The 15624-nt window shown below is 45.6% G+C and overlaps 1 protein-coding gene across 6 annotated transcripts in view; it reads left to right on the forward strand.

The window, feature by feature from the left end:
- The window catches only part of Cep250 (centrosomal protein 250), a 59579-nt gene that overhangs the window by 31669 nt on the left and 12286 nt on the right, over positions 1 to 15624 (forward strand). For all 6 annotated transcript variants that reach the window (XM_048349078.1, XM_048349080.1, XM_048349082.1 and 3 more), the window contains 10 exons: positions 105 to 232; positions 435 to 604; positions 1447 to 1614; positions 1967 to 2101; positions 5597 to 5740; positions 7852 to 7985; positions 9111 to 9249; positions 9789 to 10131; positions 10636 to 10757; positions 11855 to 11975. In XM_048349078.1, coding sequence (XP_048205035.1) covers positions 105 to 232; positions 435 to 604; positions 1447 to 1614; positions 1967 to 2101; positions 5597 to 5740; positions 7852 to 7985; positions 9111 to 9249; positions 9789 to 10131; positions 10636 to 10757; positions 11855 to 11975 — 1604 coding nt within the window. The remainder of the gene's footprint in view (positions 1 to 104; positions 233 to 434; positions 605 to 1446; positions 1615 to 1966; positions 2102 to 5596; positions 5741 to 7851; positions 7986 to 9110; positions 9250 to 9788; positions 10132 to 10635; positions 10758 to 11854; positions 11976 to 15624) is intronic.

The following is a 15624-nucleotide window of genomic DNA, read 5'->3' on the forward strand; positions in this document are numbered from 1 at the left end:
TCTCCTAACTTCTCTAGAAAGCCATTTCTTAGAACCCAGCTCCTCTTAAGAAAGGGTCAGGGCCTTGAAGGGTAAGAACTCTTCTCAATTCCTGAATCTCACAGCTCAGCCAAGGAGCAACTGGAGAGCAGTCTGTTTGAGGCCCAACAACAGATTTCTGTAATAGAGGTCACCAAAGGGCAGCTGGAGGTCCACATTCAAACTATCACTCAAGCTAAGGAAGTAATCCAAGGTAAGAGGCCAGCTGGAATGGGACCATTCCATGGAGGTGTTGACAGCCAAGAAGAAAGATGGTGGGAGCCTTCTCTAGCCAGGCTCAGGGCTGCGGAGATGGGAGTTGCTCATGAGGTTGGAGGAGTGGAATACAAGAGAAGATAATGAGGGAAAAGAAGCTGGATAGCGCCTAATAGAGTTGCTTCTTCCTGGTTTCCTAGGGGAAGTAAAGTGCTTGAAGCTGGAACTGGACACAGAAAGGTGCCAGGCAGAGCAGGAACGGAATGCAGCTGCCCAACAACTCGCCCAGGTGGAGCAAGAGGGACAGACTATCCTAGAGCAGCAAAAGATGGCCCACGAGGAGGAAGTGAATCGACTCTTAGAGAAATGGGTAAGTGGTAGAAGTGACTGGTAGGGAGGAGCAGGCATGGCCTACATTTGGTGATTGTGCCAGCAGCTGACTGTTGGTCCATGATTACAACTTAGAAGAGGAAAACTTAGATACAAGGTGTAAAATCTAATTTCTAGCTATTAAAGGAGTTAGTATATGAATAAACATTAAGAATAGTTTCTGGCTGGGCACTGTAGCTCATGCCTATAATACTAGCAACTTGGGAAGCTGAGATCTGAGGATCACAGTTCAAAGCCAGGTAGGGCAGGAAAGTCCGAGAGTCTCATCTCCAGTTAACTACCAGAAAACCAGAAGTGGAGCTATGGCTCAAAGTGGTAGAGTGCTAGCCTTGAGCAGAAAAGCTCAGGAACAATGCCCGTGACCAACAAATAAAGAGAATAGTTTCTGGTGAGTTCTGCATTTGTGTTAACCATTATTATTATGTTTTGCTTTTTGTTTTTTTCTGCCAGTCTTGGGGCTTGAACTTAGGGCCTGGGCCTGGGCACTGTCCCAGAGCTGCTTTTTTTTTTTTTTTTTTTGCCAGTCCTGGAGCTTGGACTCAGGGCCTGAGCACTGTCCCTGGCTTCTTTTTGCTCAGGGATAGCACTCTGCCACTTGAGTCACAGCGCCACTTCTGGTCATTTCATGTATATGTGGTGCTGGGGAATCGAACCCAGGGCTTCATCTTTTCGAAGCTTTGAAAATAACATTCCTGATTTATATGAGGAACTTTAGAAAGTACACTTACCCATAGGAGGAGTAGAGATTCTCATTCCAAAGCAGTTCTGCCTCCACTTCTTACTCATTGGTTTCTAACAGCATCCTTTCCTTTATATGACCAGGAGAAAGAACGCTCCCTTCACCAGCAGGAGCTGGATAAAGCCCTGGAAAGCCTAGAAAAGGAAAGAATGGAGCTAGAAATGAGGCTGAGGGAGCAACAAACAGAAACCGAGGCTATCCAAGCACAGAGGGAAGAGGAACGGACCCAGGCCGACAATGCCCTCTGCCAGGTGGGAAGCTAAGAGGAACTGCACATCCTTCTACACTCCCCCAACCTTTGGCCACCTCCTTTTCTACTTCCCGAAGGTAGCCACTCACTTTGCCACCAGTAGTGGGGTCTGCACTGGCTGAAAGGCAGGCAGTTGGTCATACTTCCTGAGGGAGGGTTTACATTTACCACATCCTGTCAGCCTGCAAACCAGTGACAGTCTTTGTACTTCCTGGTTCTCGGTCATTGCACTCAGATTTTTCCTTCGGTCCCCACTCTATTTGCTGGGAGAGCAGCTAGGATGTGCATATAGCCTCCTGGACGAGCATGATAACTCAGAGCCAACAAGCCCTTACCCTTCCTACCCTCTATAGATGCAGCTAGAAACAGAGAAGGAGAGAATGTCCCTCTTGGAAACACTGCTACAGACCCAGAAGGAGCTTGCAGATGCCAGCCAGCAATTGGAACGACTAAGGCATGACATGAAGGTTCAGAAGTTAAAGGAGCAGGTATGGAAGATAATTCAGGGTGTTCACTCACCCATTCAACAAGGCATAATTCTTTGGTATATCTTAAGTACTGTGCCTGTGCTAGGTGCTGATGTATGACAGGTACATAAAGATGAGGCCCAGTGGTCAATAGGATGGACACAGTCCTTGCCCTCAACATATTCTGATAGCAGAGACAGACACAAAATGAGCAGATCCAAAGTAAATGAGATAGATTGATTGTAATAAATACTGAGTGGGGAATAAGTAAGATGGACATAACTGAGTGATTCAAAGGAGACAAAGTGATCACGAAGACCTCACTGAGACAGTGACATCGTAGCTGAAACTTGAAGTTTAAAAGAAGCCAATACCGGGGCTGGGGATATAGCCTAGTGGCAAGAGTGCCTGCCTCGGATACACGAGGCCCTAGGTTCAATTCCCCAGCACCACATATACAGAAAACGGCCAGAAGCGGCGCTGTGGCTCAAGTGGCGGAGTGCTAGCCTTGAGCGGGAAGAAGCCAGGGACAGTGCTCAGGCCCTGAGTCCAAGGCCCAGGACTGGCCAAAAAAAAAAAAAAAAAGAAGCCAATACCATGGCACGGTACAGACAAACTTAGAAAGCTTTATGCCTAGCCAGATGCTGGTGGCACACACATATAATACTAGCTACTCACGTAACTGAGATCTGAGGATTGCAGTACAAAGCCAGCCTGGGCAGAAAAGTCCCGGTAAGAATCTGAACTCCAATAAACTACTCAAAAACCAGAAGTGGCACAGAGTAGTAGAGTGTTAGCCTTGCACAAAAGAGCTCAGGCCCTGAGTTCAAGCCCCATGACAGACAGAAAAAAAAGAAAGAAAGAGCCAGGAGAAGGAAAGAAAGGAGAAGAGCCAGGTACATGAGGTATATTATATTCTATTTATATGAAATGCCCACAATAAGCAAATCTTTAGAAACAAAATAGATTAGTGGTTAAGAGGTGAGCTGGGGAATGGGCAATATGTTAATGGAGTGCTTCTGGAGTAATGAAAATGTTCTAAAATTGATTATAGTGATGGTTGTGAAACTCTGAAAATACTGAAAAACACTGAATTGTATACTATGTTTGTGTGAATTGTATGGTAGTAATTATTAATTCAATAAAACCTTGAAAAAAAAGGAAATCTGGCACAATCAAGGCCAGATTCTGTGTTGAAACTTAAAAAAAAAAAAGGTGTGTGTGTATGTGGAAGGCTGGAATGTTTCTCAGCAGTAGAGCATTTGCCCAGTGTGCTTGAGAGCCTAGGTTCAATCTGTAGAAACATACACTTGTGTGTATATCACAGGGTAGGAAGGGAGGAAAAGCCAGGCATTTGAAGAATGCTTTAGGCAGATTAGCTGCTATTAGGGTCCTAGTAAAGACAGAGGAGGGCGCTAGAAGTTTAAGGACAAAAAAAGCAGGAATGACTTCTGGGCTGGATGTAAGGGGGAAACAGGGAAAGTGAAGGAAGGGGTGACATTGTCCAGAAAAAAAGAATTGTAGGGGCTGGGAATATGGCCTAGTGGCAAGAATGCTTGTCTCATATACATGAAGCCCTGGGTTTGATTCCTCAGTACCACATAAACAGAAAAGGCCAGAAGTGGCACTATGGCTCAAGTGGCAGAGTGCTAGCCTTGAGCAAAAAGAAGCCAGGGACAATGCTCAGGCCCTGAGTCCAAGCCCCAGGACTGGCAAAAAACAAAACATAAAAGAAATGTATTCAGGGCTAGGGATATAGCCTAGTGGCAAGAGCGCTTGCCTCGTATACATGAAGCCCTGGGTTCGATTCCCCAGCACCACATATACAGAAAATGGCCAGAACTGGCACTGTGACTCAAGTGGCAGAGTGCTAGCCTTGAGCAAAAAGAAGCCAGGGACAATGCTCAGGCCCTGAGTCCAAGGCCCAGGACTGGCAAAAAAAAAAAGAAATGTATTCATTACCTGATTTATAAAGTAGTAACTCCTCTGTATATCAGCTTAATAATACAAAATTATATTAAAAATGAAAAAACAAAAGCAGCAGTGATGAGCTCAGGGGCAAGTGGAAAAATAAGTAGGAGCCATTTCTTAGTCATAGTAGGAGTTTAGATGTTGTTCTAAGATCAGTGAGGAATTGAGGGAGTGGCATTTTAAGAGCAAGGATGGAACATGCCTTTTTTTTTTTTTTTTTTTTTAATGGAATCTGAAGTCAAGTCCTCATCTGCTAGGTTGGTGCACTACCACTTAGGCCACACTTTCAACCATTGGCTATTTTTATTATTTATTTATTTATTTATTTAGCCAGTTCTGGGCCTTGGACTCAGAGCCTGAGCACTGCCCCTGGCTTCTTTTTGCTCAAGGCTAGCACTCTGCCACTTGAGCCACAGCGCCACTTCTGGCCATTTTCTATACATGTGGTGCTGGGGAATCGAACCCAGGGCTTCATGTATATGAGGCAAGCACTCTTGCCACTAGGCCATATTCCCAGCCCAACCATTGGTTATTTTAAAGATGGAGTCTAGTGAAGTGGGGGTGGGGTGTGTGTGTGTGTGTGTGTGTGTGTGTGTGTGTGTGTGTGTACACACATGCATGTGCCAGTTCTGAGGTTTGAATTTAGGGCATGGAAACTGTCCCTCAGCATTAGTGCTCAAGGCTAATGCTCTACTCCTTGAGCCACACCTCTACTTCTGGCTATTTTGGGTAGTTAATTGGAGATAAGAGTATCTTAGCCTTGCCTGAGAATGTGACTTAGTGGTAGAGTGCTTGCCTTGCTTGCAGGAAGCCCTGGATTAGATTCCTCAGGACCACATAAACAGAAAAAGCTGGAAGTGGTGCTATGGCTCTAGTGGTAAAGTGCTAGCCTTGGCTAACCTTGAGCAAAAGATTCTCAGGGAAGCTGGGAGAGTACTAGCCTTGAGCAAAAAGAAGCCAGGGACAGTGCCGGGGCTCTGAGTTCAATCCCCAAGACTGGCAATAAATAAAAAGGTCTCATAGCCTTTTCTGCCCTAACTGCCATTCAGCAATCCTCAAATCTCACCATCTTGAGTAGCTAGGATTACAGGCTTGAGCCACTGTGCCCAGCTACACACACTTTTTCTTTTTTATGGTACCGAGAGCAAACTCAAGGCCTTCTGTGTACTAAGACAAACACTCAACCACTGAGTTCTCCATATATATTTAATAAATTCCCTCAGTTAATGAGTAGGGAGAAGAGGAGGGCAGACTGACTGTGAGTAGGAGTCAAATCACCTAGTAGAAGTAAGGATATGGACAGGAGAAGAGGCTGTTGCACTGGTCTGGTGTTCTAGATGAGCGGTTACTACAAAGAAGCCTGGATAAGCTTGGGTACTTTATGAGGAAAAAAAATAGGAAGTGAGAAGTTGAGGTAGAAACCCCCTGGATTGCTGCTTCCTACCTTAGCTCCTGCTCAACCCAACAGAAAGACATTTATACAAGCAGATTTCAACACCTCCCCGCCAAGCTTTCCTGCACTTACTGATTGTTTCCCCTCTGCAGGAAACTGTTGGTATGCTACACACTCAACTGCAGGAGGCTCAGCGGGAGCTGACAGTAGCAGCTCAGCGACATGGAGAAGACCTGGCTGCTCTCCAAGAAAAGGGCAGCACCCTGCTGCAGGACAAAATAAACCTGCAGAAGCAGGTTCTTCTTCCCAGTCCTACCCTACAGCCATTCCCAGAACAGCCAGGCCCTCCAGCTCCCCTCTGCAGGGCCCTTGAGAGGACAAGGATAGGTCCTAACCCTGAGTGGAAAGCTGAAGAGTGCTCAGAGTTAAGCATGTGCTTCTCAGCCCTGTCTCTGTCGATTCTGTATCCAGAGATTGAACCAACTGTCTATTGAAAATGTCAAGGGATAAAAAATGGAATCTATGCACTTTTTTTCTTGGTGTTCTACAAAACAGTAGAGTATTAACTATTTACCTAGCATTTCTATTGTATTAGGTACAACAGGTATTGTTGAGATGATTTAAAGTTATGAGAGAATATGCATAGGTTATATTCAAATATATGCAGTGTGTATAAGGACAGGGGCATCTGCAGACTTTTTTGTCTGGGGTGGGCATAAAGCTTAGATTTTCTCAGGCAGGTCCAGTTTTCTTTAGTGTGTTTATGTTGGTGCCAGGGCTTAAACTCAGCCCAGCTTTTTATCTTGTGGCTGGTGCTCTGCTACCTGAGTCATGCCTCCAAATAAAGCTTTTTTGCTGCTTAATTGGAGATAGTCTCTTGCTTGGCTTTAAACCATAAACCTCCATTCTCAGCTCGGATTTCAGGTGTGAGAAACTGGCACCTGGTGGAACCAAGTTTCAGGGTTTTTTGTTTTTGTTTTTGTTTTTTTGCCAGTCCTGGGCCTTGAACTCAGGGCCTGAGTGCTGTCCCTGGCTTCTTTTTCCTCAAGGCTTGCACTCTACCACTTGAGCCACAGCGCCACTTCCAGCTTTTTCTACATATATGTTGCTGAGGAATGGAACCCAGGGCTTTATGTATATGAGGCGAGCACTTTACCACTCCCAGCCCAAGTTTCAGGTTTTTTAAAATTCTCATCCTACAGTGTTTTTGCTTGTTTTTTGGTTTTGTTTTGTTTTTTTTTTTTTTAACAGTTTTAACAGTCTGTAGCCTGGGCTGGCCTCATAAAATCACACAATTTTTAGCTTAGTGTAGTGGCACATGCCTGTAATCACAGCTACTTGGAAGACAGAGGCAGGAGAACTGAGAATCCAAACAGTCTCAGGAAAATTAGTGAGACCCTATTTCAAGACCAATTATAAAAAAAAAAAGTCTAGGAGCATAGCTCATGTGGTAGAGTACTTACGTAGCAAGTGTAAGGCCCTGTGCTTAATCCCCAGTATTGCCAAAAAACAAAGCAAAAAACCCTCACAATTCTCCTGTCTCAGCCTCTCTAGTGCTAGGATTACAGGTATGTGCCACCATGTCTAGTTAAGTCCAATGGACTTGAACTCAGTACATCACACTTTGTCAGCTTGCTTACTCAGCTGGAATTCTAACACTTGAGTCACTCCTCTAACCGAGCTTTTTGCAGTTAATTTTAGAGATGAAGTCTCATGGAGTATTCTGGCTTCAAGCTGCAATCCTCTAGATTTGAACCTTTTAAACAGCTAGGATTATAGGCATAAGCCATCAATGACTGGTGTAAGTCCAGTTATCTTATATACCAGATTGTGTTCCTTACTCCAAATCCTCTAACAGATGATATTCTAATTTTTTGTATTTAAAAGTATATAGTCACAGCCAGGTGTCATTGGCTCATGCCTATAATCCTAGCCACTAAGGAGGCTGGGACTTGGAGGATAGCAGTTCCAAGAGACTCCATCTCCAGTTCACTTGCAAAATGCCAGACTGGAGATGTGGCTCAAGTGAGCACCAGCCATGAGCAAGCAAGCCAAGTTAACTGTAAGGTCCTAGGTTCAAGCCCTGGTACTGGGGGAAAAAATACTATCACTATATATTTATCCCCCACTTTGCCTTTGTGTGTGGTTGTATTCAGATAAGATTTTTATTCATATCTGTCTTTATATAGTGTATATGAGGCTGGGAGATAGATAGCCAGGCTAGATGCCATCAGGGAACAAGGAGGTTAACACCAGTGTAGAGATTGGTGGAACCTACAGAGCTGTAGAGATAGGCCACACTCCCTGTGGTACACCTTGCAGGACCCTGAAGCAAGCCCTAGGCTAGAAGCATCCTTCCACTGGCCCTCTGCTCTGCCATCTGGTTCTTATGCCCCTAACTTTGCAGGTGGAGGACTTGAAGTCTCAGCTGGTGGCCCAGGATAACTCCTACAGGCTGGTGGAGCAAGAGGTTCAGGAGAAGCTGAAAGAAGCCCAGGAGAGTAGCCAAATTCGGGAGGAACTAGAGAAAGAGAAAGCCAGGTAGGCTAGATCCAGAGGTGGCTTTTGACTTTCTGACTATAAGGGTTATGTGGCAATAATCTGACAGTTCTTTGCTCTTGTCACATCATCTTTCATGTCTAGCTCTGGGATATACATGCAGCCATATGGAAGAGGATGTATTTCTGCCCTCAGAGCTGAAATTTCATTCATTTAGTAAATATTTAGACACTATGCCAGAATTGGGGATACAGTGATGAACAGGACAGTGCGGTCCCTGTTACAAGACTTTAATCAACTAATTTTTACAGATTATGACACTTGTATGGGGAAAGAAACGGTGTGAAATGGAAGTAAGAGAGGAGATCTGCTTTAGAGAGGTGTTCAGAAAGCCTTTCTCAGTGCACTTAAACTAGCACTGAAGGTTGAACTGGAATCATCCACACAAAGAAGTGAAGGGAGAATCCTATTCAAAGGCCTTGAGATGAAGTGTAGAACATGGTAAATGAGGACAGCTAGACAAATCCATCTTCAGATGTTGTAGGCCATAGCATAGGGCTTGTGGATTTTTGTTTTGTTTTGTTTTTTGGTACTAGTCCTAGGGCTTGAATTCAATGCCTGTGTGCAATCCCTGAGCTTCATTTTTCTGTTGGTGGTGGTGGTCATGGAGCTTAAACTCAGAATCTGGGCACTATCGTTGAGCTTTTTGCTCAAACCTAGCATTCTACCACTTTGAGCCACAGCTCCACTTCCAAGTTTTAGGTGATTAATTGGAGATAAGAGTATTGTGGTCTTTCCTGCCCATGCTGGCTTTGAACCACAATCCTTAGGTTCTCAGCCTCCTGACTAGGATTGTAGGCATGAACTACCAGTGCCCAGTTCCTGAGCTCATTTTGCTCAAGGCGAATGCTCTACCACTTAACCAAAGCTTCACTTCCAGCTTTATTTTGGGGGAGGGAGGTAATTTAGTGAAACGGGTTTTCCTACCTGGGCTACCTTAGAACCTTTATTCTCAGACTTCAGCCTCTTGAGTAACTAGGATTACAGGTATGAGCTGCCTGTAATTATTGTTTGGTAGATTATTGTTAATTATTAGTTCTGTGATTATAATAGACCAATTCTTACTCCTAGGAAGAATGACCTACCCTCTGACTCCTTTATTTTTAGCTTGACTCTGTCACTAGTGGAAAAGGAACAGAGACTCATTGTTTTACAAGAAACTGATTCTGTTCGACAGCAAGAGCTGAACTCCTTGCATCAGGCCACCAAGGAGGCCCAGAAAGGGCAGAAAGAGCTCAGTATGCAGGTACTTTCCTCTGGCTATAAGCCCTGCTTCTTGGTGGAGGACTCTTCTCTTTTTCCTAATGTCAGGATAGACTGGACCTTAACAATCCTGTGAGAAGAGGCTAACTAGGGCTGGGCAGGGTCAGGATTGGGGAATGAGAATGATGAAAATGGCCCCTGACAGCCTGATACAGAGTGTCAAGACGGGTAGAGCCCAGGCAGGCCCAGTCATGCATAGCCACATGCACATGTTCTTGGCTTGTTGGTAAGACATAGAAGTGAGAATTGAACAGCAAGAAATACTGCAAGGTAACTTTCAGAGATTTTATCTACCTGGGAAACCAGATCCTGAGCCCATTAGTGTAGTCTGGGCCCAGCTGGTCATCTCCAGGTGTCAGATCTAACGTGCTATTCATTTCAGAGTCCTCTGTACCCACTAGAGAGCTGTTTTCTACTGAAACCTTTCTTGCTCTAGTCAAGCTCTACATAGGGATTGGGTGGACTGAAGCCTGGAAGAGTATCTACTCCCTACTCAAAATGAGTTCACTTCCTCCCTGGCAGGTGGAATTGCTCAGGCAGGAGGTAAAGAAAAGAGAGGCTGACTTTGTGGCCCAGGAAGCACAGCTGCTAGAGGAGCTGGAGGCCTGTCGGATCACGGAGCAGCAGCTTCGAGCTTCCTTGTGGACCCAGGAAGCTAAGACAGCTCAACTGCAGCTGTGCCTGCGCAGCACTGAGAGCCAGCTAGAGGCTCTGGCAGCAGAGCAACAGCCTGTGAACCAGGCCCAGGCCCAGCTGGCCAGCCTCTACTCTGTCCTGCAAGAGGCCCTGGGACCTGTATATGAAAGTAGACCTGAATTGAGGGGAGGAGGGGACTCTGCTCCTCTACTCTGGAGCCCTGAGCCAGGTGAGGCCAACACCCTAAAACTTAAGTCCTTTGAGCCCAAACTAGGCATAGCTCCCAGGAGAGAAGTGAGAGAAATGGGATCCTTAAGCAATAGTACATCAAGGTTAAGGCCACAGGCTCTGGGGCTCATTCTTTGTGAGTTTGAATCCATCTCTGCTGTTTGCTAGATGTGTGACCAAGGAAGAATCATCTGATTTCTTTGAGCTTGATTTTCCTGAACTGTAAAAGGAAAATGTTCAAAGTATGTATATACCTTAGTATTTTTCCATGGAGCTACTGAGATTATAGCTGTGCAGTTCCTAACATGTAAATGCATTGCTAGCTAGCATGATCTAGTTCCCACCACAGTGTCTGGCGTGTACATGAATGAACTGCCTAGGAAGGGTTCTTTGAGGAAAGCAGGGGCCGATGGGAAGGCTATCTTAACTCTTCCTGTTGGAGGAGAGATAACTGTTTCTTTACGTAGTGTCAGCCAGATGAGGAGGTTTTCCTTCATTTCTTCAGACCAGAATGGAGCTAGGAAACTCTTTAAGAGAGGACCCCTCCTGACTGCTCTCTCAACTGAGGCCGTGGCATCTGCCCTCCACAAGCTTCACCAAGACCTGTGCAAGACTCAGCAGGCCCGGGTAGGTTCTCTGTCCTCTTTCCTTGAACTCCAGCTCTGCTGGAAAGGCTGAGACACACTATGCAGTTTGCTCTGAGATCCCGTTGGTATGAGTTCCCCCTCTTTCACTTACTACCTGGCAGTTGGGACCAAAGCAGTTGGATCTCCTAGGCCTTGTTTTCATTTGCCAAGTAGGGCAGAAAGGCCTGCCTTCCAGGACTGTTGTGAGGATTAATTGAATAACTGCAAGACCTGAATACTTGTGTCATATTGTTTTGCATCATTTTCTCTCAGCCATGAATTTAATTTTGGTATCTGGCTTCCAAGAGAAATGTTGGAGAGCACTGAGATTGGAGATTGCTGCTTTTAAATTCATTCTAGGCATAAAACTGAACTAAAGGTCCCACAGATTCCACCCCGAGTAACATCCATAGTCCAGCCACTCTGAGCAAGGGAGACAAAGAGAAAGACCTGACCTCTCTGTCCTTAAGAGGACTGTTGAGAGACCAAACTTTATTCTGCTAGAGAATGTAACTGATGGGACTAATTGGGTTCCTCACAGACATGAATGATGCACTGTTGGAATAAGGAGGGAGAAACAGCCTCTTCTAGTAGCTTGGAGAGGGCTAGAAAGAAAAGGTAAAAAGGTGACTTTGGGCTAACTTTTGTTTGGTTTTGTTTTTGTTGCCAGTTCTGGGGCTTGAACTCAGGGCCTGAGCACTGTCCCTGACTTCTTTTTGCTCAAGGCTAGCACTCTGCCACTTGAGCCAAGTGCCCTTTCCGGCTTTTCCTATATGTGTGATGCTGAGGAATTGAACCCAGGGCTTCATGTGTACGAGGCGAGCACTTTACCACTAGGCCATATCCCCAGCTGGGCTAACTTTTAAAGTAGACATTTGGGAGACTTAGATAATAGGACAGACGGTCTTTCAGGTTCATATCAGTTGGAACAAAACACATTTTTATTTCAGGGAACTAAGCACAGATTTTTTTTCAGGTAGCTGAGAGTGGGGTTATAATGGCAGACCACCTCAGAGCCTAGGAGTGAGCTTGAGCCCAGACTGGGATAGCTTTGTACAGATGAGGAGCTCAAGTTTAACCCTTCCCTTCGTTTCTCAGGATCATCTGAGTGACCAGGTTCAGAAGTTGGTCCAGAGTCTAACTAGCACCGAGGCCGAGAAGAACCAGATTCAGTCAGAGTTAAAGGACCTGCAAAAACAGCTCTCCCAGAACCAGGAAGGTGAGGCATGCAGGTGGACAGGTGTGGAGGGGCATAAAGGACAGATAGGAAGCTCTGAAGTGACAGGAATTGGCCTAGCAGCACTCCGCATTGTTTACCCACAACTGTGGGATGATGTTTATTGCACCTGCAAAGGGCAATGAGCCCCTTGGCTGTTGTTCTGCTTTGTGAGCCATCTTGGAAAGGGATTAGGAGGAACAGATTTGGCATACTGAGATTTCAGTGTTCTGTCTTCATAGGAAATTTATTTTTATTTTATTTTATTATTACTGTTATTTTTAAGTCATGGGGCTTGAACTCTGGGGGCTTAGACTCTGTCCCTGAGCTCTTCTGCTCAAGGCTATTGCTCTACCACTTGAGCCACAGTGCCACTTCCGGTTTTCTGGTGCTTTATTTGAGATAAGAGTCTGATAGACTTTCCTGCCCGGGCTGGCTTTGAACCATGATCCTCAGATCTCAGCCTCCTAAGTAGCTAGGATTATAGATATGAGCCACCAGCACCCAGCCTTTTATTTTATCTAATTTTTTTGTCAGTTGTGGGACTGAATTTAAGGCTTAGGTGCTGTCCCTGAGCCTCTTTTGCTCAAGGCTACTTAGTGCTTTCACTTGATCCACAGTACCACTTCCGGGTTTTTTGGTTTGTTTTATCAGCCCTGGACTTGAACTCAGGGCCTAGGTACTGTCACTGAGCTTCTTTAGCACCCAGCTATTATTATCTTTTGTTTATATGGTACTAAGGAATTTAACCCAGGGCTACATGCATCTGATAGACAAGCACTCAGCCACTAAGCCACATTCCCAGCCCCATTCATAGGAATTTTTTTTTTAGTAGAAGCATTTTTTTTTTTTTCCAGTCCTGGGGCTTGAACTCAGGGCCTAGGCACTGTCCCTGGCTTCTTTTTGCTCAAGGCTAGCACTCTGCCACTTGAGCCACAGCGCCACTTCTGGCCATTTTCTATATATGTGGTGCTGGGGAATTGAACCCAGGGTTTCATGTATATGGGGCAAGCACTCTTGCCACTAGGCCATATTCCCAGCACTTCATAGGAAATTTAAAAAACAGCAAAAAACTAGAAGTGTAAGAGTTGGTGAAAGACCTCCACAGGGTTCAAGCAGAAGAGAGTTTATTAGAAGAACAACCTGCCAGCTTGCACCACATGTAGGTGTGCAGAGAGAGAACTAATGATTGCATAGGGGAGAGAGAGAAAGAGGTGTGACTGAAGCATATGAGGAAGTGACCTCAGAGGATGAGGAAGTGACCTCAGAGCCTAGGGGACCTACCACTGCCCCCAGGTACACCAGTTACCTAGGTTACAGGTGCTGGGTGGGGACTTCTAAGGAGGGCCACAAGGAATCCCGCATAGAGAGGGAAGATGCCATTTTCCTGGGTGGACCTAACATTCCAGCCTTTTGATAGTTATAAAGGAGTGCTGACTCTCTCTGCCTGCTTTCTGCTGACAAGGGGCATCGACATTAGGAGTAGAAGGTAGAGATGTCTTCCGTCCAGGAGAAGACAGCAGTAATAATTCCTTGGTGGTGAAATCACGCATACATTCACTTGATGAAATCTGAAAGGAGTCTTGGTATTTTTGTATTTTTTTTTCTTTTCTTTTTTTTTTGGCCAGTCCTGGGCTTTGGACTCAGGGCCTGAGCACTGTCCCTGGCTTCCTTTTGCTCAAGGCTAGCACTATGCCACTTGAGCCACAGCGCCACTTCTGGCCGTTTTCTATATATGTGGTGCTGGGGAATTGAACCCAGGGCTTTATGTATATGAGGCAAGCACTCTTGCTACTAGGTCATATCCCCAGCCCCTGAAAGGAATCTTATGCGTCTGTAATCCTAGCTACTAAGAGGCTGAGATCTAAAGACCGCAGTTTGAAGTCCCCCTGAGCAGGAATATCTATGAGACTCTTATCTCCAATAAATTACTCAGAAAAAGCTGGAAGTAGTACTGTGGCTCAAGTGGTAGAGCACTAACCTTGAGCACAGAAAGGCTCAGGGACAGAGCACAGGCCCTGAGTTTAAGTCCCAGGACTGGAGAGAAAGAAAGAGTAGAAAGGAAGGAAAAATATATTAGAGGTTCTACGATGGCAGAAGGAAGGGCAGTCATCTGTTCAGGTCAGAAAAGAAAAACTTGGATGACTTGGCAAGTTCCTGTCTCCTGCATTCCAGGCAATTCTGGAGTTGGTGAATCATAACCCTAACTACTCCTGGCTAACACCTGGTGACTGGGTAGGGGAGAGCATGGTGGACCAGTTAAGAATAACCATTCAGAAGCTGGGGCTGCATTGAAGTGGTTAAGGGACTGGTAGGGATCCTTGATCATTGTAAGATGTCTGGACTATAGAGTATGGATGAGAGAGCCAGGAACGTGCCAAGGCAAACTGTCCTGAGTCCAAGACTCAGTATAAATAGAAACAACAGGTAAAAACGGCAAGAATGTAAGTTCTTGTCTAGTTAAAAGACAAGTACGAACATTAGGTAAAAATGCTTATTGACTATTTTCTTTGCCCTCGCAGCTCTGGTTAAGTTTGAAAGGGCAAGCACAAAGTGACTCCATTCCCTCTTATCTGCACAGTTCTTTCCAACTGCCTCTGATTAATTTACTCCTCTTCATGATCACTTATTGCCAGTTCTAGCCTTGTGCTGGGAGTCTAGGAGATGTCTTGCTGGGATGATGTCACATTTGGTGTTTTTGCTCATGGCTGGGATAGCATGTCCTAGTTGGTGTTTTTTGCTCTGCTATTTCTGTTTATAGTGAATCTTCGACTCGGGACAGTTTCCCTTGGCAGCTTCCTTCAACAGTTTGGGTTCAAGAATGGGGCATCAGGAGGCCTATTGACCTTCAGAAAGAGAGCGAAATGGGGGCTGGGGATATAGCCTAGCGGCAAGAGTGCCTGCCTCGGATACACGAGGCCCTAGGTTCGATTCCCCAGCACCACGTATACAGAAAACGGCCAGAAGCGGCGCTGTGGCTCAAGTGGCAGAGTGCTAGCCTTGAGCGGGAAGAAGCCAGGGACAGTGCTCAGGCCCTGAGTCCAAGGCCCAGGACTGGCAAAAAAAAAAAAAAAGAAAGAGAGCGAAATGGAGGGGATTCAGCCACTCCTGACACTATCCCCTCCTGGGTTTTGGCACCAGATAGATGTAAGAGTGGGTGAAAAGAGACCTCCAAGCGATTCAGGCAGAAGAGAGTTTATTGGGAGAATCAGATCACCAACCTGAGCCAAATGGAGGTGTGCAGAGAGAGGTGGCAAAGAGATTATATGGGGGCAGGGGGGGGCGGTTGGTTAGAAGGAGGCGTGACCATAGTGTATGAGGAAGTGACCTCAGAACCTGGGAGACCTCCCACTGCCCCCAGGCACACCAGTTAACTGTGTTACAGGTACTGGACAGGGACTTCTAGGGAGGGCCACGTGGGAACCTGCATAGAGAGAAAAGGGTCATTTTCCAGGGTAGACCTGACAAGTAGTAGTTAATGGTACACAGCCTGGACTACATAGTGAGCCAAGGCTCACTTGGGATATATAACAAGACCTGTCTCAAAAGCCAAGACAAATGAGCAAACACACCCCCCCCAAAAAAAAAACAACTACAGAATTTGCCTTTGTTTTTGCCATTCATTCATATTATTTTGTGGGAGGAAGTACTA

Source organism: Perognathus longimembris, chromosome 6 (genome assembly GCF_023159225.1).
Source record: "Perognathus longimembris pacificus isolate PPM17 chromosome 6, ASM2315922v1, whole genome shotgun sequence".
Taxonomy (NCBI): Eukaryota; Metazoa; Chordata; class Mammalia; order Rodentia; family Heteromyidae; genus Perognathus; species Perognathus longimembris.